General features: G+C 40.6%; 1 protein-coding gene across 1 annotated transcript in view; it reads right to left on the reverse strand.

Annotated features, from left to right (window-relative positions):
• Positions 1–27,154, reverse strand: part of LOC133444384 (zeta-sarcoglycan) — a 317,653-nt gene that overhangs the window by 66,649 nt on the left and 223,850 nt on the right. The window contains exon 5 of the mRNA XM_061722143.1: positions 23,411–23,483. Coding sequence (XP_061578127.1) covers positions 23,411–23,483 — 73 coding nt within the window. The remainder of the gene's footprint in view (positions 1–23,410; positions 23,484–27,154) is intronic.

The following is a 27,154-nucleotide window of genomic DNA, read 5'->3' on the forward strand; positions in this document are numbered from 1 at the left end:
TTTCAAGGACTCAATACCGAGTCCGATGACACCATCCACGAGTCTTTACGTCAAACCATCCTAAAATGTTTCGCCAGGCCTGGCTTGCGTGCAAAATTTGGTGACTTTTGGGGCACGTTTAGGGGGCAAAAAGGCCCTCATTTTGTGAGAAGAAAAATGAGGGAAAAAAACCAAGAAAAAAAGTAACTAAGTGCTCGGGCCCTAAATATACCGATTGCATAGATGAAGTGTATTGATGAGAAGGACAAAATAAATACTTTCTGTAACAATACTGGGCAAGTTGCCCTGTTATTTAGCATCTGACTAATTTAGCCATGGCTTTTTTAAATTTTACTTTCAGCAGCACTCCAAATTAAACGTGACTGCAGTGTCACAACAAGCACAGGTTTAGCTGATAAGAGAAATAGTCTATCAAAATTTAATATCCATGTGCTGTGATTAGGGATGGGAATCCAGAACCGGTTCCCAGTGTTTCAATTCCTTGGAACCATTTGCCTTTTTTGCAAACGATTCCAGTGGCCGCGAATGACGTCACTACACACATTGCATAATCGCGCCCAGCAGGAAAACATGGGGACAAAGCGGTATAAACGGTCGAAAGTTTGGTTACATTTTACCAAAAAGGATGACAACAGGGCGACAACACTTGCAATGTGGACATTTCAACAAAGGGAGGAAACTGTTAGGGTTCGGCTGGTGCTTTCCTCCGCAACCCGGTCGCTGGCAGTGCGAATTCGGCCGGCGAGTGGCAGGAAGAGCCGCGCGCTCGGCCACGCAGACGAGCGGAGCGCGCTCCTGACACAGGTGCAACTCATCAGCTCATCTATGGGAGAAGTTGAAGAGCGATCTACCGCTAGGTTCTCCTTTCATCAAGGCAGGGAAGACTATCAGGCCAGAATAGATGAATGTCACAAAGCAGTGACTAAGTTTGTGGTGTTGAACATGTTACTGGACATTCTTGTGTAATTGCCACAGAATAATTAATTTTATTTAGTTAATTTCTACAGAAAAATATGTATTATTATTATTTTGTATTAAATACATATTTTATATTACAAATAATTTTGTGGGGACCCCCTGGCACACCATCGAGGAGCCCAAGGTTGGGGGCCTCTTAAGACCTCACTTGTATTTTTTGTTCAAAGATATAAAACAGAGTTGATGCTAATCGACCTGTTTGTTCTCCTTTTTTCCAAATGAGAATCGATAAAGAATCGAATCGTTAAAGAGAATCGAAAATGGAATCGGAAAAATCTTATCAATTCCCATCCCCAGCTGTGATGAAGAAGATCTATTGCATCTTGACAGACCGATGTAACCATAGTTTAAATGACTGCAGATGCAAAATGGCTCAATGATAGAAGCGGAGTGCGCTGGCAATGCCCAGGACTGACTTAGGTAGGAGCACTGGGTGATAAAATGGGAGAAAAAACCGGTATAAAAATATAAAAAAGAAAAAGAAAATGGAAGACATACAAGACCAATGATAATCTCCCTCGATCTGGCGAAATCGCAAAATCTCACCCTGTGGGGTAAAAATGATCTCAAGAACGGTGAGTAAAAATCCCAGAACCACACGGGGGGACCTAGTGAATGACTTACAGAGAGCTGGGACCAAAGTAACAAATTACACGATTTACAGGTCGAAAATGCATCAGCAAATGAGAACTTACAGAATTTCCCACTATTGTTTATATAAATTAAACTTATGTTGAAAATTGAGCTTCTGAATACCATTCTGCTTTCATAAAATCTAATTATGTTTCTACAAAGTGCTGCTGTGAAATATACAAAATCCCACTGTCCCATCGTAATCTACAGCAATGTCCAGAACTGCCTTGACCATATTGTTTTTCAGTGTCACATAAGAAAGAAAAGAATGTGGCATGTAATCTATACTTTTCCATCACTACAAATCAAGATACAAATGAAAGTATTTTATGTGAACTGTTTCATACAAATCTTATATTTACCCATATTTTGTGGGCTGCATCTGCAAAAAACAGATCTGTAACAAGTTACACTCAGCTCTAATAATAGAACAACCATTTGTTTAAAGCACGGGTTTAAACTTGACTGGTCCTGTATACTGTAACTGCGATTTGAAAAATGTCTTTTTAGGTGAACGGAACATAAAAACAAATTTGTGTGATTAATCGTGTTAACTGTGAAAATGTTTAAATTAATTGCAATTTAAAAAAATATTCTCAATTGACAGAAGGAATTAGGGCTGAGTGGTTGAAAACTAATGCTGGGCTAAAGGAGAATGCATGTTCATGAACCGTGCATGTTCCAAGTGAGAGGAGGGAAGGAAAGAGAGAAACAAATATAGACATAAACAACAGTTTACCTTCCTCTAGTGGACGGAGCAGAGATATGAAAGGGGAGATACTTGAGGAGGGACGCTATGTGAAAACGGAGAGAGTGAGAGACAGAGAGAGACTGAGAGTGCTTTGAAAGGTAAGAAAACCAGAAAAGAGAAAACAATGACAAGATCAAATCTTGTGCTTTTTCTTCATTTCTCTGCCTCATTGCCTGCCCTCCTACAGTCATCCTATCAGTTTTTTTTCATCCCTTCTCGTTGTGCATCAGCTCCTGGGTGGATTCTGACTGTGCACACTCTTTATCTTTCAGCTGAACAAAAATACAAAGAGACTTCCTGATGGTAACAATACAACACCTTTCCACCTTTGTTGCTGCCTTCAAATGTGGCTGTGTTTACTGTGTTCATAAAAAGAGTTCATGTGAAAGCTATGCTGTTGTGCCATCAGTGACTACACAAGTTCTGAGAGCTCAGATTCATGAGCACATAAATTCCCCTGTCATAGTCACAAGCTCACCATTTCCATTCGAAGGCATTTATATTCCTTCCCCCCTCTTTTACATTTCATTTTCAATTCTCCTTTTAGTATTGCTGTTACATTTGACTGAAGTTATTTTTTCAGTTCCTTCTACATTCCAATTTTCACATCCTGATAAAACTGCCCTGCTTTCCGCAGACAACAGGACCATGACCTAAATATTAGTGAGGGGCCAAGTGCCAAACGTTGTTGATGATGAGGTTTGCACCTTATAAAAAATAATTGTTTTCTTACATTAAGTTGCTAATTTTTTGGACTCCGAAAGTAGATCTTTGTCAGAATATCTATTTATTAAATAACATATTACGTGTTTGTTTGTTTTTCTTTCACTTTTGTCCTCTTAATTTCCTATTATAACTCAGATTATTTTCATTACACAAAGACGCCTTATACCCTTGTCTGGATAAGCAGCATGTGTGTTTATGCACTTGACATATCTGAATCTGAAAGTGTCTTTGGGGATTTATGTGTGTGGGTTCTTTGTTTTATGATGCAGCTTATGTGCTATGACTCCAGTTTTAGCCAAAAACAGCCTCTAGCGATTTGCAATCATTTTTATCCACAGTGGAACATTTGGCGCTGTCACAAAGTCTGGTAATAACAGCCGTCTATCTTTACAGTCAACTCACACAAATATGCACAAATACACACACACACACACGAGTAACAGATGTGTGGCAATATGGAAAGATTCTTGAATATTTACTTAGTCTTGTTGCGTACACATATTTCCCCTCAAGATGTGTACAACAGCAAGATACACAGCAGGTGATACACAAAAATGAATAGTAATTAGGAAGAAATCTTATGAACGAACAGCAAGCACGCAATTCACTGAGGCAGGGACAGGCACAGTCCAACAATGTGCTGCAGGTTCCCAAATATCGACATTAAATGTTAATTACCATAAATGTGAGAGCAAACTAGGTTGTTTTCAGTGACTAGATCTGACTTATGACATCTGAATGCCTCAGATACAGTAGATAGATAGATAGATAGGCTGTTTAATAAGCAGCCATTGCCACCCTACTGTACCTGGATCGAGATGCCCTATGGATCGCCTTCAGAACCTACATCTTTCTAGATTTAAGTCTGATCTATCAGGCTATCACCATAATGAATGAATGAATTAATTAATTTTGAACATGTATATAAAAAATAAAAATAAACAGTAACATCTTCATATGCACATAGGTTCGAAAGTATACACTTTTTCCGAGTTCCTACCCCTTTATAACTCTATGAATTTACATTATTGCTATTATAACTACGCAATATCCATATAAATATAGTCTATATCAATACTACGTAAACAAGCCTATTACTACATAATTATCCATATAAGTATATAGAAAATGAAACTGAAACAAAACAATCAAGATCTAATCAAAATATAGACTTCCAGATTTAATTTAAGAGATTTCACAAAAATATGGCATTCACCATTAAAGAATTACATACATTTAAGCAGAGTGATGAGGCTGAGGACAACCAGCTTCACTCACTGAACTATGGCATCCACAAAATGGCCTTACTGCTTTGAGATTATAGAAAGGCAACAGTAAATCAGTCAATCATTCATAACAATTAAGGTATGCAGGAGACCATCTCTGAAATATCAACATATCTTGAAGGAGAATACAGGAAAAGAGGCATTAAGCAAAAGCTTAAAGTGGACATATTATGGCATTTAATGTATATTTTAAAAAGGCCTTGAATGTCTTAAAAACAAGCTAAAGCTTGTTTTTTCTACATACAGATGGTCCTAAATTAACATGGCTGTTTCACTCGCGGGATACAAGATTCACGCATTCGTTTGAACTGCACTTTTCAGTCTTAGCCGCTAGGTGGAGGCAGAAACTACGACTTGATATGAGATCTGTTTTTAACAGAGGGCGGGAGTCGGGCTGCATCTGACGTCATCACCCTCCACCACTGATTGGTCGGGGGACGCTGGGGGGGGGCGGGGCCTGCTGGGGGGGCAGGGACATCAGACGGCTGAGTCAGGAGGCTGAGGATTCCTCGTTGCATTTTGTAATAAATGTCCAAAATGTAATAACTTTTTCATTTTGCATTTTGTAATAAACTGCCCCATTTTGTAATAGATTTTGCCACATTATGTAATAAGCAGCTCAGAACAGCAGTGGAATAAATGAATGAATGACTGTATTTATTTTGGTCATTTTTTCAATATTGTTTACATGGGTCCTACAGTACATTAAACAAAAAAAAAATAATAATAATAATAATAATATGCGTCAACTGAAAGCCTGAGCTTATTTTGTCCTCCTTCTACATTAATAATTTGGCTCCCTGCTGCTGTGGGCTGAGCGCATGAGTGGTGTCATCCTGCTCACAGATGCCCCCTGGTGGTTGTTTGGCTACACTGCAGCCTCTGATAACCCCCCCTCCTCCCCCCTCGTACAAGAGACGGGATTCTCACGAGATATCTCGTGAGATTCATGCGTGAGTGGCGTCACATGGAACTTTAGCCATCTGTATATCCGAAATTCAGCCTGTGGGCTATGTCTCTAGTTTTACCGCTTCTAAAGCCTTTTTCTGTGCTTCATTTTAGGGGCGGGGAGGCTATGATAATGAGGCTCTGCGCTGATTGGCTGCTTGAATGACGTGTAGCAGGGGAGGGAACAAAGCCTCGCCCCGGGCAGAAGAGCAGCGGCTACGTTCACAAAGCGTGTTCCACGGTTCTGCGTTAAATCGACGCGTACCCTACGCCATAGGCTCTGCGTTGGTGTAACGCGGAACCATAAATCAGCCTTTAGTCACCTTGTCTTCACACAGGAAGACTTAATTTAATTCTAAACAGTTACACCACAGTTCTTTACTCCAATTCTTCATTTCATTTATGTTACAAGACAAATGGATCATGTTAACTGTAAAGAAATCACAACACTGAATTTTCACAAATGGCAACTTTATTGTTAAAATATATAAATAACATTTATACACTTTTGCTGGCTCAAGGAAGGACCCCGTGTCTTCTGAAGGTGTCGTTGATCAGCTTCAGGTGCATTGCTTGGCAGATCTGAAACCATAAAGAGAAGAAAAATGTATTACGGTACTAATAGTCGGTCCGTGAGCAGCTCCGGCAGCTCCGTATGCGGCCCCGGTGCTCTGGAGCTAAGCTAAATACTTAGCCCATGCAAAGATCATACAAATATAAATAACATAAAAAATTAACGTCACTTACCGCTGACTCGTGTGCAGTTGCCGGGTCCGTACTGTGGGCACTGATCCTTTTATGACGGGAAAATGTCGATGCAAAACCTCATTTTAACTCTCCCTCGCGGTGGAAACAGTCACCGCTTCTAAACAATGGCTGAAGCTCCAGCCGGCGGAGAGAGTTGTGGGCGTGGTTTCAGCAGCGGAGGCCGACCTATGGAAATGAGCGCCTATGGTGACGTCACCATAGGCGCAGATTCAGAACGGGCCGTAGAAAGTCACATGACACTGGAAGATTCTGCAGGGCGGGGGTACAGACCTTGCAGAAATTCATGGGATTTCATCTTTTCTGTGTTGGCAGGGTGAGGGGAGACCACTTTATATGTTAAAACAAGAAAAAACGTGTTTTTCATAATAGGTCCGCTTTAAAAGGAGCTTGAGGCCGGATTGTGGCAAGATTTATGAAAAAAATCCGTATACATTTTAAGTTTTCTAGTAATAATGTCAGATGAAGCGTTCCAAACCCAAAAGAATGAGCCCTCTAGTGTATCGCTCCTTTGCCTTGAACAGGCTGTGTGCTGCAAAATGTGCTGCAATTCGGTCCCGAATATCCCGCGCTGGGCTGCGGATGTGACGTCACATGACGCTGCATGTGCCTTCTCCCCGTTCTCCCGTGCCGGCTTCACTGTTGGCTGCAGTACCCCCAACGGCCGTCGTGGTGAAGGGTGGCGCTAGAGAGTCTCATTTCTTAAAAGGAGCCTCAAGCTCCTTTAAGTGATTGATAGTCATTTTCTTCCAGACATGGTTTTCTATCATATCCATTGTTAAAGGAGGGCAGAATTATTTTGGTAAAAATTAATATTTATATTTGGTCACGATGACAAGGTAACACACATATGCACACTTCTAAATTGAAATGCATTATTTATTGTTCCCATAACCATGCTTGCTTGTTATTTGGCATGCCTTAGCTCATTGCCTTTGCTATCAATGATTTCCCTGTGTGTCTAACCAATAAAAGACAAAACATAGCAACAACAGCAATTTCTCTCTTTTTTTAAGTTTTTGGTTTACCTGATTTTAATAAACGTTTGCATTTGACAGCTGTCAATCTTTTTTTATAGTCTACATTATTTGTCAATAGGTCTTAAGAGGTCAGCACTTCTGGAACCGAATAAACGTCATAAACCTTGGTAAAATTTGATCTAGAACCAGCATTACAGTTGTACAAGACAGATAATTAAGAGAAAAACAACTTAAAAGGAGCTTGAGGCTCCTTTTAAGAAATGAGACTCTCTAGCGCCACCCTTCACCACGACGGCCGTTGGGGGTACTGCAGCCAACAGTGAAGCCGACACGGGAGAACGGGGAGAACGCACATGCAGCGTCATGTGATGTCACATCCGCAGCCCAGCGCGGGAAATTCGGGACCGAATTGCAGCACATTTTGCAGCACACAGCCTGTTCAAGGCAAAGGAGCGATACACTAGAGGGCTCATTCTTTTTGGTTTGGAACGCTTCATCTGACATTATTACTAGAAAACTTAAAATGTATACGGATTTTTTTCATAAATCTTGCCACAATCCGGCCTCAAGCTCCTTTAAAAGATGGAAACAAAGATTGTCCTTAATGCAGCCATGTAAGAGCAAAAAACTAACAAAAATAAATAAATTATGTTTATTTTGGCTTTTACCTCAACTTGAGTTGTTGGAAAAATGAATTACAGTTAAAATTAAGTAAGTTAAACTAAAGCTAAAGAGTGAATAATTTCAATTTCGTTAAAGTGGAAGAATGTCTTGGGTCACATTAGGAGATTTAAACATAGAAACATACATGTATATAGATGAACATATTGTGGCAAATTAATATAATATAATTAATATACACATTTAAAACATGATGAATTTAATTATGCCAGAATTATAAAATATTACACAGAAAATCCTATTTTTTATTCAAATAAAAAGGTATTAAATAATGCCTCCAAATTGGTCTCCAACAGTTTTCTAATTAATGTTTTTTATGGAGCTAGAACAGTCTCATAATTCACAAATGCACACGCCGATCCAATAATGCACAGGACAAAATTCACAAATGCACAGAGCTCTTTATAAAAAAATAAAGATAAAGTAAATTAAGAATAAAAAAACAAATGAAAGTACCTCCGAAGAGATTTCTTAACCTTTTCTAATGCAAATATATTTACATAACACAATGTTGAGGTCAATTTAATAGTTAGCGTCTGTCGTGTGGGATCTGGTGTCACAGGAACTCACTGCACAACCTCTGCCGTTAAACAGACAGCTACCATGTCCTGCATAACTTTAATAATCCATTCAATTAAAATCATCTCCCATGCCCCAAGTTTGCATGGGCCCACGTTTAGTCTGTAGTCAACTTTAAATTCCCACACAGGAGGAAAAGTAGATACATTTAAATCTAATGATGGATAGCAAGCAGGGAAACAGCAAAACTCTTTCCTGTGCCCTTGTCAGACTCAAGGCTAAGTCTCCCCTGGGAGCCTTGGCCCCAGGGTTTGGAGAGAAGAGAACAAAACAAAGTGATGGGGAACAGTCAAAAGAGTGGATAAAAACAAGGAGATATGCACTGAAGAAGATGCAACCTCTTTGGAATCCTAGCCAAATAATTTAAGATCTGACATAATTCAAGCATTAATCCTTCAGCATGACAATTTGGGTGAGACATTCAAAATGTTTTCAGAAAATCAGTACTTTTTTATTCATCCATCCATTCATCCAACGTTATTGCAGTGCGAGCAGAAAACTCGGCACACATTTAGTTTAGTTTCACATCTTTCTTACCAGGTCTAGCTTTCTTTCCAAAAAGTGAGCAACATACAAAACGTAAAACAACTGAATATCTGAGGAGTAATATGAAACAGAATATATAATAATACTTTATGGACAGGAGGGTACTGGGAAATGAAGTGTCAAAACAGAAAAGCTTATAATGAAAATGATAAAAAAAAAAAAAAAACATGTTGGAGACACCTTTGGGATTTGCAATTACATACAGTATCATTCCAGCAGGATTTTTAAAAGAATGCTGCCTGGCCATCAGTCTAGCTTTCCAGCACTAGGTTTTTTTCTTGCAGGAAACAATAACAAAAACCTAATAACAATGACACATAAACGAACAACATAAACAAGAAACAGTCTACTACAGTAAGATGTGAGAACTTAAAAATTATTTTCAGTTATTGCATTTTTAAATGATTTAATTTCCTGTTGCGTTTTTTTGAAAATGTTTTCCTGTATAACCATACACTATCAAAACAGTAACATTTGCATTATACCCAATTTTGAATCCTGATCAATACAAATGTATGTATATTAACACCTGTGTTGTGATAAACCCCTGACAAAGCTTCATTTAGAAGTAGTTATAGATATCTAATTATTAAATTGTAACTAAAATAATCACCTAGCAATACCTAAACAATAATTGATTGATCTTGTCTCTCAAATCTCTCTAAAGGAAATTTTCTGGTTCTGGCAGTAAACTGTTCAAATTAAAACTCTTAAGCATCTAGAAAATCCCACAAGACAGCTGATGTGCTTCCATCAGCAAGACTTTCACATTCAAATTTTCCACAGCATCTTCTTTTATTTTCTGTTTGTTGTTATTGTCAGCAGGATACAAATTCTCATGTAATACCTTTTTCTCACATTCTTGAGATAGTCTCCGCTGTTATAATATGGTAAGGTCCTTAATAAATAAATACGATAGGGGCAATGCTTTTTCCAATGCATCTGATCTTGTTGGAATTGTAGATGCTCCTCCAAGCTCAAGAAAGCATTCTGAGACAAAAAGGAAGTTTGAACATGGTCTATAGTGGCAATCACACCAGAGGATTTAAAAACACATGGCATAGCTTTCTTGGAGCATTTTCTGGCAGAGACAACTGCTTCAAGAACATCTGACCCACTTTTAACTCTGTTTGTTCAACTATCATGTATCACACTATCTATAACTGCAAGGCAATGAGAGAGAGAGAGATAGAGAGATAGAGAGAGAGAGAATCATAAATCTTCACAGCGTTTGACTCTGGTCATTTTAACTGATACATCCTTGACCTCCTTGAGTGTTCGTAATCTTATGTCTTAAAATAGAAAAGTACTTGTTCACACATTTAAGTTGCTATCAAATCTGTATTTCCCCAAGAGTAATTGTATGTGTCTCTTTCACTTACTCTGCTGTATTTGTTGCTCAACTCTCCCAAACTCTAATTGGTATAAGCAAACACATTCAAAATATTTGGAAAAAGGTATATACCATAATATTTTTAATCTAAATGTGTTTGATTCCAGTTATTTCTTAATTTGTACTTTATGGATACAAGTCTTCTTTTGAGGTTTTCCTTTTTTCCTCTTCCCCATCCCACTGTTGTATAGATCATTAGTTTTAAATGGCTTTCAATCCGCTCATTACATGTCTCATTTACCTTCACTGCCTAATGCAGTGTCCCATTTACCTTCACTGCTTAACACTCAACTTTTCATAATGAGACTGAAAGAGAAAATGATAGAGGGTGGTGGAAAGAAGGACTGGACACGTGTTTGACAAGTTTTTCAAACAGAAAGATGTACAAGATGGATGGAACTAAACATAATAAAACACCAAAATCTCCAAAGAGACATGAATCTTGGTTAAAAAATAATGAATTTATCATTAAAGATTTTGTCGTTATGTGAAGTGTATTGTATACAATGCATCTCCATTGAATAGATAATAATGATATAAGCTTTAATAATACACTTTTGTTGTGTAATTTCCTTCCCTACTATGCGACATAGTGGGGAAGTATTTGCAGCATGTGACTATTTTTCCACCAAGGTTAATTTTCTTTATTTTTAAGTAATCTTTCTCTCGATTCAATGAAAGAGTGAGCGCCATATATTAGTATTAATGGTAATATTTTGTCCTGTTATTAATGTATTTACTATATATAAAAATTCTACTTGCAGTAATATTAAAAAAAAATGTTGCATGACACAAATGGACATGAGGTGACAACATAAAATACTATGAGAATTTTTAAGTCTTAAATTCTAGATTCAAGAATGCCCATCTGCTTTCCTGCCCAATATCTCTGTAAATTAATCCATAATTAAAAAATACTTCTTCATTATGTGCTATTATGTAATAAATGGAATGAATACAAAAACCATATGAATTTGAGAGACAACATTAAAGGGGACCTATTATGTAAAACACGTTTTATCTTGTTTTAACATAACATAACAAAAACATAAGTGTTCTTCCCTCAACACAGAAAAGATGAAATCCATGAAATTCTGCAAGGTCTGTACACCCCGCCCGGCTGAATCTTCCAGTGTCATGTGACTTCTACGAGCCGTTCAGAATCTGCTCCCGGCCTTACGTAACGATAGGAGCAGATTTCCATAGGTCGGCCTCCGCTGCTGAAACCACGCCCACAACTCTCTCCGCCGGCTGGAGCGTCCGCCATTGTTTAGAAGCGGTGGCTGTTTCCACAGTGAGGGCACAGTAAAAATGAGGTTTTGCATCGACATTTACCCTCATAAAAGGATCAGTGCCCACAGTACGGACCCGGCAACTAGACACGAATCAGCGGTAAGTAACGTTATTTTTTTAATGTTATTTATATTTGTCTACAAGTATGATCTTTGCATGGGCTAAGTATTTAGCTTAGCTCCGGAGCACCGGGGCTGCTCACGGAGCTGCCGGAGCTGCTCACGGACCGGACCGGTGAGGAGCCCCCGGGCCCCGGTGGCTCCAGTGTCAGGTAACACCGGAGCTCTATTAGTACCGTAATACATTTTTCTTCTGTTCATGGTTTCAGATCTTCCAAGCAATGCACCTGAAGCTGTTCAACGACACCTTCAGAAGACGCACGGTCCTTCCTTGAGCCAGCAATAGTGCATACATGTTATTTATATACAACTTATGTTATTTTATTTTTTTAACAATAAAGTTGCCATTTGTGAAAATTCAGTGTTGATGAATGATTCATTTGTCTTGTAACATATGAAATGATGAGGAATCTGAGTAAATAACTGTGGTGTACCTGTTTAGAATTCAATTAAATCTTCCTGTGTGAATTAGTGTGAAGACGAGGTGACCCGGATCCCTCTTCACGTAACTAAAGGCTGATTTATGGTTCAGCGTTACACAACGCAGAGCCTACGGCGTAGGGTACGCGTCGATTTAACGCAGAACCGTAAATCAGGCTTTAAGATCCGTTTCCACCGGAAAACTGTAACTGAATAAGAGCGTCCGACTATCGCGTCAAGCTGCGTGACATCGGACGCTTTCTGTCCACACTGAAACCGTTAAACTTGCGGCCAGTTAGGACAGTCCAATACAAAAAAAAAAAAAGCAATGGAATTTATTTTGTCGCCAAAGCTCTGTTGCATGGAACACGCTTTGTGTACACAGCCGGCTCTTCTGCCAGGAGAGGCTTTGTTCCCTCCCCTGCTACACGTCATTCAAGCAGCCAATCAGTGCAGAGCCTCATTATCATAGCCTCCCCTCCCCTTAGAATCCAGCACAGAAAATGAGCTTAGAAGCGGTAAAACTAGAGACATGGCCCACAGGCTGAATTTCTGTTTTATGTAGAACAAGCTTACTTGTACAAGCTTTAGATTGTTTTAAAGACATTCAAGGCCTGTTTAAAATACACATTAAATGCCATAATAGGTCCCCTTTAAATCTCAAGGCCCTTAGAATCAGCTATATTCTATATATCTATATCTATATTTAGCTCAGAGGCTAAATATAGTTATAAACAAAAGTTCTTCAACAGAAAAAGACTTTGTCTCTTATGTCTAATAATAAAGTTACAGAAACCTTTTACTGTTTTAAGTCAGTTACATTTGCCAACCTTGTCTTTCTGTAAGGGGTGAGGTTTTGGACTCAAAAGCAGCACCAACTGGGCCGGATCGATTGGTAATTACTTTTTTTGTCAGCAGAAGCAGGTAAGCACAGCACACTCTCACAAGTGTTGAAGTGACGCTGTTCCGCGATGATCAACGGAGAGCCGAGGAGAAATCACACACTGCAACAGTGGAGGTGGAGGACTCTGAGCAGCCCTGTGAGCAGGCAGACAAAGACCAGGAAGTGGCAAGGCAGATTCGTAGTCAAAGACAGAAGGGCTGAGGCATTCCCAGGGCAGAGACGAGGCAGGTAGGTCAGAAGCAAGCAGGGTCGAAACCGGGAGATCAGACGAAGGGTGAACGCTGGAAAGTCTTGCATGAGTACAAATAACAATCTGGCAGTGAGTGTGGAGGAGAGTGGAGCTTTTAACCTGGCTTGATTGCTGAAGAGCTGCAGCTGAGTGAGCAGGTGAATGGAGTGACTGACGAGGTGGGTGTGGCTGGCATATGGGGTGAGCAGGAGAGAGGTTTGTGGAAAATTACTGAAGGCAGGTATGTATGGAGGACTAACCATGACACTTTCTAACTTATAAAATGGAAAATATTTGTTTATTTTTTTTCATTATTATTATTTCTATGCAAAAGGCTAGTATTCAATACATGTCCTTACTACTGTGTTGAATTTAGCTCAAATGTTTTGTTAGCCCTGTCACAGTTTGGCTATTCAGTTCATGTTTTATTTTGAAACCCGTCTTTGTGTTTCAGTTCTGTTTTGACTTCCCTTGTTCCCATCTGCCCTGATCGTCTTCACCTGTGTCTCATTAACCCTTCTGTGTATATCTGGTCTTGTCTTTCCCTTGCTCCCTGCTGGTCCGTACTGTTTCGTCCCTCGTTGTGCCCTGTCAGGTTTTTGTAGTTTGGATTCATGTTTTAGCTCTGGTTCTGCAATCCTGCTAAGAAGCGCTTTTCTTTGATTTAAGTTAACAAATCACTATTTGTGGAACTCCTGCCTCCTGGTCTTCTGCATCAGCGTCCTCTCCACCACATCCAGGACAGAACAGACCAGCCAGCATGGACCCAGCAGCAGAGACTTTTGCCATGGGAATTCTTCTACCAGGAGGCGAAAAAGACAAGGCAGGAGCAGGATTCACGCTTCCCGGGAACGTGCCTGGCTCTAGGTGGGCCCAAGAGCCTTCAGGCCTCAGTTCAGGCGAGGGAGACAATGTTGAAGCCGACTATCACCTCACCATGTTCCTGTTCCCTAGGTGGTCCTGGACACCCCCCAGTGTGTCCTTGTGCCCGAGGTGGTCCTGGACCCACCCCAGCGTGTCCCTGTGTACGAGGAAGGCTGCTTCTGTTCCTGATCGTGTTTCTGACCTGGGCTTTGACTCTGGCTCTGTTCCCGAGGATCGTCTTGGAACGCACAGAGAGGGAGGTCACCCGGATGTCTGATGGCATCGCATCTTTGGTCCGGAGCGGCCATCAGCACCGACAACAGCTACAGCAAAAACAACGCCAGCTGGACCAGACGATCCGTGGTAATGTGAATATAATGTGATGATTCACTCAAGTTAAATCACCATCACAGAATATTGATAGTTTTAATCAGAGGTCTGATGGGCAGATCTTGGTATCTAAAATCCCACTGCGAGAAAATAGGCACGGAGTTCCATTGGCTTAAATGTTAAAAATATTTAATCAAAGTATTAGTCAGAACCGAAAATCACGGGAAATGTTGTGTGTGAAAAAATGCGTGTCTCATGATGCATAACAAGTTTATCTGCCAGGGCTCAGCACTGGACAAATTCTCAACTCCTGCTGTACTGTTTATCAATGTTGCCGACCCAGGCTTGTTCACACACACTGGCACCATGTCTTTAGCTAAATTCTGCTTGTATGGAGTGACATTTTCCAACATTTCGGGCAATGATCCCTGTCTTTGGCTGTTGGCTTCTCTGGGGCACTAGGGCTTAACATTTTAGTCATACACCTGTTTTATGGATCCGTTTGGTTTTTTTTTTTCCAGGTGTCGGAAGTTTGTAGTTTTTTGTTGTGGATGTGCTGTTCCTTTTCGATACTAAAGTTTCAGCTGATTCAGTTTTCTGAGTGTTCCATCGGGACAGACGGCATTGGGCAACAGATTAAAAGCGGACCATGAAAAGTTGATTCAGTCCAGTTCTCCGCTCACTCCCACACAACGTGACAACCTTTTAATCTCTCACATTGCGATTACAGAATCATGTTAAAGCTGCAAGCAGCGATGAACGGGCCCTCGCACGTGCAATTTGCACCAATTATGGTCAAGGACTCAAAACCATGTCCGATGACACCACCCACGACTCTATGTCAAACCATTCAAAAGTTATGGCAGAAAATAGGAACTATCACATATCGACCGATCAGAAGAAGGGGCAGAGCTATTTCATGCCAATGGAGGTCAAGTACTGAAAACCGAGTCCGATGACACCACCCACGAGTCTTTATGTCAAACCATTCAAAAGTTATGGCATAAAGTAGGAACTATCAGACGAAGGGGCGGCGCGCTTTTTGGCGTCTATCGTCGCAGGATCGAGACGCACATTTTGATGTATACACACTTATAACACACTTGGGTGCACGTTACGGTCCGGGCTGCATTAACGGCCAAAGAAATGGCATAAATTGCGCCAAAATTACATGATTAATTCAAAATGGCCAACTTCTTGTTCGGTTTCGGCCATTTTCTTTAAGTTGCGACATGATACAGGTGTGTACCGATTTTCGTGCATGTAAGTCAAACTATATTGTGGGGCTTGAGGCACGAAGTTTTCTAGGGGGCGCTGAGGTCGTCATCTTCAAATTGGTGGTTGATTAGTGTCTCCACAGGTATGACAACATTCCTGTCAATGGTTTTACTTATAAAACTTCATAATGCTGACTGGTTAACATTTGCTCATGAGGAGGATAGTCATAACCAAATAATTTGTTCAAAGTACTCTAAGGAAACATATCGCCAAGTTCTGTGTAACAAAGACTGGTGATAAATAACAGATCCAGATCTTGACAGGCAATGGGATAAAGGTGTTTTCAGAGTAGAAAATGAGTGGTCGGGTCATTAAACGGAAAAAGGTAGAGACAAAGGAAAATGGCACTGGTGAAATGACATGGTGTATGACCATAGTATGGAAAAAAACAACTTTATATGGGCCTGAAAGACAGCCAAGTTCCACATCAGTACAAGGATGAGGTCTGTCATCTCAGTGAAGGGATGTGTAATTCCCTAAATGGAAACTGGATACCCAATAAAAAAATAGGTGGGCAGATTTAGGAGGTAGAGCATGTATTCCTCACTGGGAAGGTTGTCTTTTTGATACCAAAATTACCCAGTGTCCTTGGGCAAGATACCAAGTCTCATATTGTCATCCAGTTAGTTCTTTTCTTGTAACTCACTGAATAAATGTTTCTCCCAAATCAAAATAATGAATAAATAATATTAGAAATCAAATATTTTCTAAAATGTCATTTAAGTCATCATATAACTGTACCTAAATGAAGTTTAGTTGATCATTTTTCTTCCTCTATTGTGCAATGAAATTCTGCTTAGATTTATAAAGAAAGCACAAAAAGCACTTCCCTTTTAAGGACTAAATAAATTAAACACATATTCTGCAAATAACAAGAAAATACACTGATGTATGTATATATATATATATATATATATATATATTAGTGCTGGCCAACGATTAAAATTTTTAATCTTAATTAATCCATGATTTCTGTAATTAACCATGCGATTAATCACATTAATTGCAAATTTATTCACACATTTTTTGCTGTTCTAAATCACCTCAAGGTATTTTTTTAAATGTTTTTAATACTGTTAACAACATGAGAAAGGGCAAATATGCTGCTTTATGCCAATGTTTATTCAACTTGCCACCACTTTCCAGGGTTTGACCTGAATGTAACATTCCTTCATAAATACAAACAAAATGTCGTCCCCAACTTTACACTTGTAAAGACTAACTTAAGATTCCTTGTTTTTTTAAGCAGCTCAATGTAAAACAATGAACCATATGCATCACAAACATTGTACAATAAGTGCATTGGTCAGTTACATTTTCCATGTAATTATGTCTAACCTCATATGGAGGAAAATAAAAGGCTCAGAAAATATCCCCTTCTCCTAAGTGGGATCAAAACAGGGGGATACAAAAACTAAATTACAAACCAATAAAGTGCACATGTAACAGCAGGGAGTAACTCCACCTATAAAGTGCAGCCGTTTCCTCACCTGATCCTCAGTCCTCAGTGTTAGGTTAAAAAGTCATTAACATACATTAATTAACTTAGAAAAAGACACCGGAGACTTATGGAATGATTTTCAATGGCCTTCTGCAGAAGGTTGGAGAGGAATCCTGAGAAGCTTTAGGCAACACGGCCCTTCTCTTAGCTCGTCAGAACTTCTCTCAACTGGCTGTCTGCAGAGCTGGCGCTTTTATTAAGCAAAGGATGACAGGAATGACCATATTTGGAACAGTGAATGTATAGATGGACGATTGACAAAAACAGATGGTCACACACATGACTTTTCTTAGTATGAAGAAACAAACAGACATCCTTAAAAACAAGGGTTCAAGAGGTCAACTAAAACAGGACCCTCTGTTGGAGGTTTGAACAGATGGTTTTTAAAAACACTGGGTTATTTACAAACCAGAAGTCACCAGGCCTACCTTCATGGGGGTCTCGTGTTATCAGATGGTCCAACTAAACCTAGCTAACCTTTAAGTCAGCTTAAACGTCTTGAAACAACATGAAGGGTCAATAAATGAACACCTTCTGGACAAACAAGAAACTCTGTAAGGCTTTGCACAGATGTGTCTAAAGACACTGCTCAGCTGTTAACAAAGCCATAAATACCTAAATACCATCAGGGAATGGCCTGGCTGTAACTTCTGTTAACAATTGTAAACTTGTAAGCAGCAGTCAACTTCTCTGAGCTTACCTAATTCTGTTGCGTTCATAATGACAATTTAATTCAAAAACGTTGATTAACCTCACATTTCCCTACTCTTGTCATTTTGAAACTTCACAGCACCCAAAATAAAACACTCCAGTGTCATTGTAAACATACAGGTAATGAAAACACAGAACAGTACAAAGACAGTAATAGTCGGAATCGGAATCGTAATCTCAGTCATTATGTCAGCATGACTCAGTAGTGAAAAAGTCTCTTCCATTCCTCGGACTCCTCTCCTAGTTTGTTGTCGCAAGTCAGTTTGGCTAGTCATATTCTTCAGGCTGGGCTGGCGAGTAGGCATGAGTTGATTACTTCGGCGGGCAAAGGTGGTGGTACCGCCCGACTTCCTGCACTACTCGAGCCTGGAATTTCTCTGCTAGCTTTCACTGCAACTGGTGAACGCAGTAGATCATTCAGCAGCCTTTACTGCTGCCGGTGCTGTCGGTGTCCTGATCTGGACAGCAAAAGGGCCCGTCCTGACGGGTGATGACGTTTCACCACTCGACTCAGGATCCGGTTACCCAGTTTCAGCAGTTCCTGCTTTAGGAGAGGGAAGAGGAAGAAAACAGCAGCGTACAAGAAGACGATTCTCATGTACAGTTCGACTAATGGCCGTCATTCAGGCCATGGTTTTCCTTGAGCCTTAACTTAACAGGCCATTAGTTCACTCCAAGAATGAAATCCATATGAACAACTTCAAATGGATAGGTCCTTTCATGTTGTATCTGCAACATGTCGGAAAGCTCCTACTAAAAAAATTTTTAAAGGGTATTTAGTATTTAATCCTCATGATGTATCATATGTATCATATGTACCCTTACATACTCCCACTCCCTCCTGTTGAGCCATAGAAACTCCCTATGGCTCAACTTAGCCACCAGGGGGAACAACTTCCTTGGAAGCACCAGTTTGCTTCGCTCCAGACAAAGACCTTCTGAAGTTACAGTAGCTAATTGCAGTAGCACCTTCATTTAGCCAAATGCTTTTTTCTTTTTTGCAAGAGCATTGTTTCTAATGTCAACAGGGGATAGAGGGGGGTCAGGGCTGCCTGAGTCCTGACTCCTCCCCAGATAAGTGGCCCTCCCACTTCTTGACCTCTGCATCCTGGCAGGTCGGCAAGTCTGACTTAATGATCCTCTAGGGTTGGATATCTATGTCCCTCAGAGATCCTCCCTCCCATCACCAGATTAGATGGGGCAAAACCTTTAAAATTCTGTCTCCCACCGTAGATTAGACTACAGAATTTCTCATTGAAAAACGTTCTTACTTCAACCCAAGTGGGTTATGATCTTATTAAAGTATCACCACACAAAAACTGTCAGTGCAGCAACTCTCCTGCAACGTAAACAGTAGTCTTCAGTGAACTTATATATATATATTGTATGTATAAACAATAATTCACAGTCACAAAACGTCGGACTGAAAGGAGGCATTCTATCAAATAATGCCTTCTCAACTGTTGTTGAGCTATATTTTCCCCAAATCAAAAGAAATGCCAGAAAATTGTCATAAAATTGTCAGAAAATTATCTCCAGATAAATCATGAGTACTTATAAAAGTCTTCAGGAGATACTTAACCTTCTGTTTGCATGCTGCAACGCAAATGCATGCCCTTCTATGAAAACTCATAGAAGTCTTAAGAAAATTGTGGGATAAATTCCCATGCGTAAACTACACATAGACAAAAACCCACTAACATTAAACACTCACTTCAGATCATCTGCATGTGGGTTCGTGTATCACTGCAAATGTGTAAATTATTTATCCTCAACCTACACTAACCAAACTCAATTGGTGCATTTCAGATGAACTCCCAAACTAAATGATAGCAACACTGATCACAAATGTACACATTTTCAGTGTGAATAGCTAGTATGCACTCAGAGTTCTTCTTTTCTAAAAAGATTGTTCAACGGGTTTGTTACTCCTGCATACACCCCTTTCTGTGTAAAATGTCACTGACATACAAATGAGAGTAGGCTCATGAACACACCCTTCCACTGTATTCTAAAAATACAGCGGTGCTCACAAACAGAGTAAGGACGAATGATTGATTTGTTTCACATTCATGTAACAAACAACCCAATCATTTTATCTCATGCTCGCAAATTGCAGGAATCCCATTTCCATACAATCCAAGTCAAATACAGTGTTACAAAAGTAATCTGCAAATTAAATGGTGAATTAACCCAATTTAAACTTCTATGATTCTATGCCTTCATTCAGGGCTTAGAATGATAGAACAAACTATATTATTCAATTTTTCTATGTTTTTTCCAAGAGGAGAGCTGAACACCCCCCTTCTTCCCAACAAACACAAAGAGTTCTCCCTCAGACACAGAGCCTTACAGCCGCTCGTAAAGCGGAGCATACTTTCACACACACACAGACAAACAGCTTCAGCCGTTTGTATTATTTTAACAAAACCTTCAACAGAGAAGCTCATACGAATTTAAACTTTTTACCTCTTAACATATTATCTTAGAATATCCAAATATATTCTAACATGTTTCTTCTATTCAACCCCTAACTAATATTTTGTGCTACAGGCAGACCCAAACAGCCCCTCCTCTCTCTTATTGGAGGGACAGGCTGCATCTCCAAGCACCATAAAATCTGCTCAAGCAGATCACGATCTGAATGAGGACTTTTACGTATCTCACCTTTCTGTCTTTATTCAATTTTTCACTTTAACGCACAACTATGAGGTCAATAGAATCATATTTCTCTTTCTCTTAAAATGACAGAAACTTTCAGCTGTTTACAACGTGTCATGAATACACACACACACTAACATTGTCTCTCACATACACACACACAGAGTCACACACAGACACACAGCTTTGGGCTGCTGCAGCTTGTCACACAGACACAAGTCACACCCTGCTGCAGCCTGCAGCAGCCCCCACTTCTCCCAAAATCCATCCTCTCCTCACAGGTTGCTACTTTCTTGTTTTTTCTTCTAGTCTTAAATTAGTCCATTTACTTCTTTTTAAGTTTCGTGTATTATTATTTTGCAAGATTTGTCTCCATTTTCTTAAGTTTGAGGACGTCTCCCCATCAATTAAGCATCTTTTGAGATTCTTTAAGCATAAATTTCAGCTTAACCACGCCTCTGCTATTGTTAACCAGTTATTTTCTTTCTTAAGTTTCTCTCAGAACACAAATTTCCTTTTTCAACAGTTTGGTTTTAGCCTGATATTTAGTGAACAACTTAAATTTTTCCTCTCAATTTTGGAAACCCCACATTGAACAGACAACAGACTGTCATAAACATCAGACAAACATTAGACAAACATTAGACAAACCTTAGACAAATATAAAACACAACCATTAAAAATCATTTCCAAGAAACCTCTCCTCGTTATCCTGTACTTTTAAAGTCCCCTGACTTCAAAAGCCGGTCCCCGACCGAGTTAGATGTTGGTCTTACGCACTGCCCTTAGGCAGTATTTTTAGAGGCCCCTATGCCTTCTATAAAAATCGGGTCCCCGACCCGCCGCCAAACACCATTTTCGCTAACCTCTTGTTAGTATACACAGAATTTCACTCAAAAGAGGTCTCTCACCTAGTCTCCTAGTGCCCTTCCCTGGCTCGGAAATCTCGTCGTCTGGACTCTGGAACAGCGCAAGATCAACCTGGCCCCGTCCCTGAAGTCGGAAACGGCTGTCGACAGATTTAGATCGCCTGTTGAATCTTACGCCACCCCAATCGTCGCAGCTCGAGAGACTCCCGGGTTTCGGCACCAAAATGTTAGGTTAAAAAGTCATTAACATACATTAATTAACTTAGAAAAAGACACCGGAGACTTATGGAATGATTTTCAATGGCCTTCTGCAGAAGGTTGGAGAGGAATCCTGAGAAGCTTTAGGCAACACGGCCCTTCTCTTAGCTCGTCAGAACTTCTCTCAACTGGCTGTCTGCAGAGCTGGCGCTTTTATTAAGCAAAGGATGACAGGAATGACCATATTTGGAACAGTGAATGTATAGATGGACGATTGACAAAAACAGATGGTCACACACATGACTTTTCTTAGTATGAAGAAACAAACAGACATCCTTAAAAACAAGGGTTCAAGAGGTCAACTAAAACAGGACCCTCTGTTGGAGGTTTGAACAGATGGTTTTTAAAAACACTGGGTTATTTACAAACCAGAAGTCACCAGGCCTACCTTCATGGGGGTCTCGTGTTATCAGATGGTCCAACTAAACCTAGCTAACCTTTAAGTCAGCTTAAACGTCTTGAAACAACATGAAGGGTCAATAAATGAACACCTTCTGGACAAACAAGAAACTCTGTAAGGCTTTGCACAGATGTGTTTAAAGACACTGCTCAGCTGTTAACAAAGCCATAAATACCTAAATACCATCAGGGAATGGCCTGGCTGTAACTTCTGTTAACAATTGTAAACTTGTAAGCAGCAGTCAACTTCTCTGAGCTTACCTAATTCTGTTGCGTTCATAATGACAATTTAATTCAAAAACGTTGATTAACCTCACACTCAGCCATAAACTCGTGCGAATTGCAGTGTGCGTGCGCCCGTCTGTGCGCGTGTGTGTGCGGGGGGGCATTATTGAGTTTTATGTTTTATGTAAAGCGCTTTGCGTTGCATTTTTTATTTTGTAAGAAAAGCGCTTAACAAATAAAGTTGATTTGATTCGTCCTTTTTTGCAAGCTGCTACAGCGTTGTCTGCTTCTGACGAGGAAGGGGGAGTGGTGGAGCGGCGCGGCGCGCGCTCTCTGGTATTTGAGACTCGACGTACTTCGATGGTAATTCATTTCAAATCGACATGTAAATAACTTCAGTCTTGTCCAGCGAACCATCTGGCATTTTTTTTAAAGTGAACTTGCTGTTCAAAAGTCGCTTTTCATTCTCCATCTTTCAGTTCACCAGAATTTTCCTCAGGCTACGCCGGGTGCCGTCGAGCACCAGAAATTATATCATGCCTTTTTTTTTTTTATAAATCGTGCGTTAAAAAAATTGTCGGCGTTAAGAGGACGTTAAGTTAACGCATCAACTTGGACAGCCCTTTTATTTATATATATATATATATATATATATATATATATATATATATATATATATATATCTGTGTTCGTGTGTGTGTGTATTTTTTTCCTACACATGTTTACTCCATGTATCAGTGAAAGGCTTCACTTAGTAACAGCCTGACCCCTGTACACAGAAGAATGAAGAGCCTTTGTTACCTTCTGTCAGGCCTGTCAAACTGCCAGTCACCACCACATGCCTTTCTTCTGTGGGCTGATCACAAGTCACGAGCTTGATGTCTGTCTGCAGCTCACTGTTACCTAACTAAGCTGCTGAGTTTTTATTCACACATTTTTTATCCATCAGGCCCATTTATAAATAGTCTACAGTAACTACTATATTCACAATAAAGATGAATAGCTCAGTGGGCTAATGTGGACTACTTCCTATTTGAACACACTCTTAAAAATCCATGCACAGAGAATAACTTGGAAACTTACTTGAGGTCCTGGAAAGGCTCAGCCCTTACATGTGATGTCTCTACAGAATGGCTGAACACCACTCCTTCATTCCCTGTGTAGAGGGTAAAAGTGGATTAAGGAAAGAAAAGAGAACACAGGAAGCTGTAGTGTTAAACATAGCGCAGTCTTGCATCATATATTTCTTAGTGCTCTGGCAGACATTTAAAATGCATAGCACGGAGCTTAGATCTTTCATGTGTCTTACAAAGTGTTCCCATTTTGAATTTGCTGTAAAAACATGGCAGCATGTAGAATCACTGTTAGGAGGAGTATGAAAATGTTAAGGATAATACAAGTAGTTATTCCATATTGGTTGACACTTTAAAAAAAAAAAATCTGGTTTGCACTTACAGTTAGTGTTGACTTGGTATTTCAAATATTCAATCAAAGAAAAATAAATTTAAAGCATTTAAAGTTATAGTACATAGCTCATTATTCTCTAAAATGTATGCTCCCTATCAGAAGGAAAAGCCTGACTGTGATATAATATGTTTCGTCTCCTTATGGTGGATTCACACTGAAAGCGTCAAAAATCGCCTGTGGTGGCTCAGGACGCCTGCATCCCACTGCTTGTAAAAGTCTGCCGACGCCTGGCTTTCAAGCTGCGCTGCAGAACTGGAGGGAACAAAGTGCATATAGCCTACATATATATAGCGTTCACATCTTCAGTTTCCTCTTTCACCATGGATCACACTTTGGGAAGCCTTCTTTATATTTTAGCATTATTTATGCATATATAAGAGTGAGTTTGATGCTCTCTTTAACAAGGTTGGTCCGCGGATCAACACCAACCATTGGAGTCGTTGTTCCCGGTAAAGCTGCATTCTGTCTGCAGTGAACACTGACACACCGGGTCGTAGCAGATCTGGTCATATTGTTTAAACTGCGTTTTGTGATTAACAAGCACAGTCTTTAACTATTTTGCGTTCGATCGATGTAGCAAATAAAATCTTTCGGACCATACAGCCCCTCAACCATTAGTTACGTGTTCAGGTAAACACGGCAGTCAAATCAGCAAAAATGTCAGTTTGTTGGGAAAATAGGAAGATGAAATATATTAATTTCTGATAAAATAAGTGTGTTAGTGCACAGCTATGCTCATGTATGCATGTGAATGAGTGTACGTTTGTGTGTATATGAAAGTACAATCTGCATTGAGGATTCTTGCTTCAGGAATCCCGGTCTGTGATTGGACGCTGCCTCAGCGTCGCCGCTGCTCATTTGCATAAAGTTGAGATTTTTCAACTTCAAATTGACGCTCTGGATGCCTCCAACGCGCTGCTCCCGACGCCTCCAATGCCTCCGTGGCCTCCAATCCCTTTCGCAGCGCGCTTTATAGAAAATGAATGGCAACCGGACGCTTTCAGTGTGAATCCAGGGTAAGCCCCTCTGCAGCCAACTCACCATCTGTGAACAGATGCTTGGCTCTAGCCCTCACTGAAACCATAGTAGGTATTTTGAAAGTCCAGCAAGACCATAAATAAATATGAAGCAATGCCACTCACTGACAGCCCCACATAGACCACTAATATTGTTTGAAAGCAGTGCATGCCAAGTCTGATTCCAGGTGAATCATGGAAACTCCTTCAAGTGTCAGACTGAGCAAACAATCATAGAAAAAAACAGTGAAAGTTACATGTCCTTTGCTCTGTTTGATTTGCAGCCCTGCATAATGCTGTTAATTTCTTTGAAAACAAAATAACATGCTTTCTTTCTAGTTTGCTTTTGGGTTTCAATGTGACTGTTTACAATTGGTGCTTACTTGAAGTCTTTAGGAGCTTGTCATTATCAGTGTGGTGGACCTGTCTGAGTGTACAATGCTCATGGAACATTTCTAAAAGTAGAACCAGTGAACTGGAACCAATATACTGAATTATAAATTTCTGTGAGATGTTGAATTTTCCGCCTCCTAGTTTTGTCCATTGGTTGTGCGCTGGAGCAATATGTGAATGTTGGGCTTTGACAGACACATGGACACACACAGTGTTTGAATGATAATTTTGTATGGTGTCGGTTTCTTGGGCGATTAACCGGATTGTAGCAGATGCCGTTGCGTGGGGGAGGCCGTTCACTGATGCTGCACTGGTTTGCCTGGATAGCTTTTTAATTTTTTTTCACTTCACCTATAATCATTCCTTTTATCATCAAAACTTACTTTGGGGGCGGGGGGGGGGGGGGGTTTATATATTAATGCTTACATATATTAGTAGCTTGTCTGATTGCTAATAATGGTAAAAATTTGATGTGATGGTGAAAGTCCCCAATAGCGGTTTTCCCTAATCAGGACCAGCAATGTCCCAGACCTATTTAACGAGAGACTCAATCTGGATCTACATAGGTGAGAAGGCCGCCCTTTTGACAAGTTGTGTGGGGAACATTTATAGAGCTTTGGCTTTTGTGTTATGTTGTGTGGATTATCTGCACGTTTATGAAATCTACCTCCTCACCTGCATGTCTTCAGTGCCTTTAACAGTTCAAATCTTGCAAACCACCTCAAGCATTATGTACACTATATTGCCAAAGTATTCGCTCACCCATCCAAATAATTAGAATCAGGTGTTCCAATCACTTCTATGGCCACAGGTGTATAAAATCAAGCACATAGGCATTTTTTTTAAATGTATTTAACCTTTATTTAACCAGGTAAGTTGAAATGGCATTGTGGCAGAGTGGAGGAGCTGCAGCCACTCAGGCTGACGAGACACAGGTGTGGCCCGTCAACCTCTCCACCCTGCCAGCCTTATAAAGAGGACTGAGGAGTCTGCTGAGGTTGGTCAGACGGAAGCTGGAGCTGTGTGAAGGAGCTGAAGCTTGTGCACGTGTGTCCTGGGTGTTTGGATCTGAGAATAAAACAGTTCTGCACTGAAACTCCGTGTCCTCTCTGTCCTGTCGGTCGGGCCCCGTAGCACTAGCCTTGCTACACTGGCGCCCAACGTGGGGCCCGACGGGATGGAGAAGGGAGGCACGGAGCGGGCCCTGGAGGCGCTCGCCCATGCAATGGCAGACCTGGCAGCCGTGCTTCAGAGCCAGGGGGAGCGGCAGCTCGCGGCGCTAGAAGCGCTGGTGGCCGCGGAGCGACCCACCCCTGCGCCACGCTCAAGGTTCACCGCAGCAGCGCGGGAGGAGCTGGCGGTGCCGCAGCTGAGAGGCCGGGAGGCAGAAGCTGCGGGCCTGCAAACTGTTTTTACAACTATTAGTGACAGAATGGGTGGCACCCAGGAGCTCAGTGAATTACAGCGTGGAACTGTGCTAGGATGCCACCTGTGCAACAAATCCAGTCATGAAATTTCCTTGCTCCTAAATATTTGAACTGTCAGCTGTATTATAAGAACATCGAAGTGTTTTGGAATGACAACAACTCAGCAACGAAGTGGTAGGCCACGTAAATTGACAGAGCAGGGTCAGCGGATGCTGAGGCACATAGTGCAAAGAGGTTGCCAAATTTCTGCAGAGTCAATCTCTCCAGACCTCCAAACTTCATGTGGCCTTCAGATTAGATCAAGAACAGTGCACAGAGAGCTTCATGGCATAGGTCAAGCTATACATCACCAATTGCAAGGCAAAGCGTTGGATGCAGTGGTGTAAAGCACTCCGCCATTTAGAGCAGTGGAGATGTGTTCTCTGGAGTGACGAAACGCACTTCTCCATCTGGCAATCTGATTGACGAGTCTGGGTTTGGCGGTTGCCAGGAGAATTGTACTTGTCTGACTGCATTGTGCCAAG

Source organism: Cololabis saira, chromosome 1 (assembly GCF_033807715.1).
Source record: "Cololabis saira isolate AMF1-May2022 chromosome 1, fColSai1.1, whole genome shotgun sequence".
Classification (NCBI taxonomy): domain Eukaryota; kingdom Metazoa; phylum Chordata; class Actinopteri; order Beloniformes; family Belonidae; genus Cololabis; species Cololabis saira.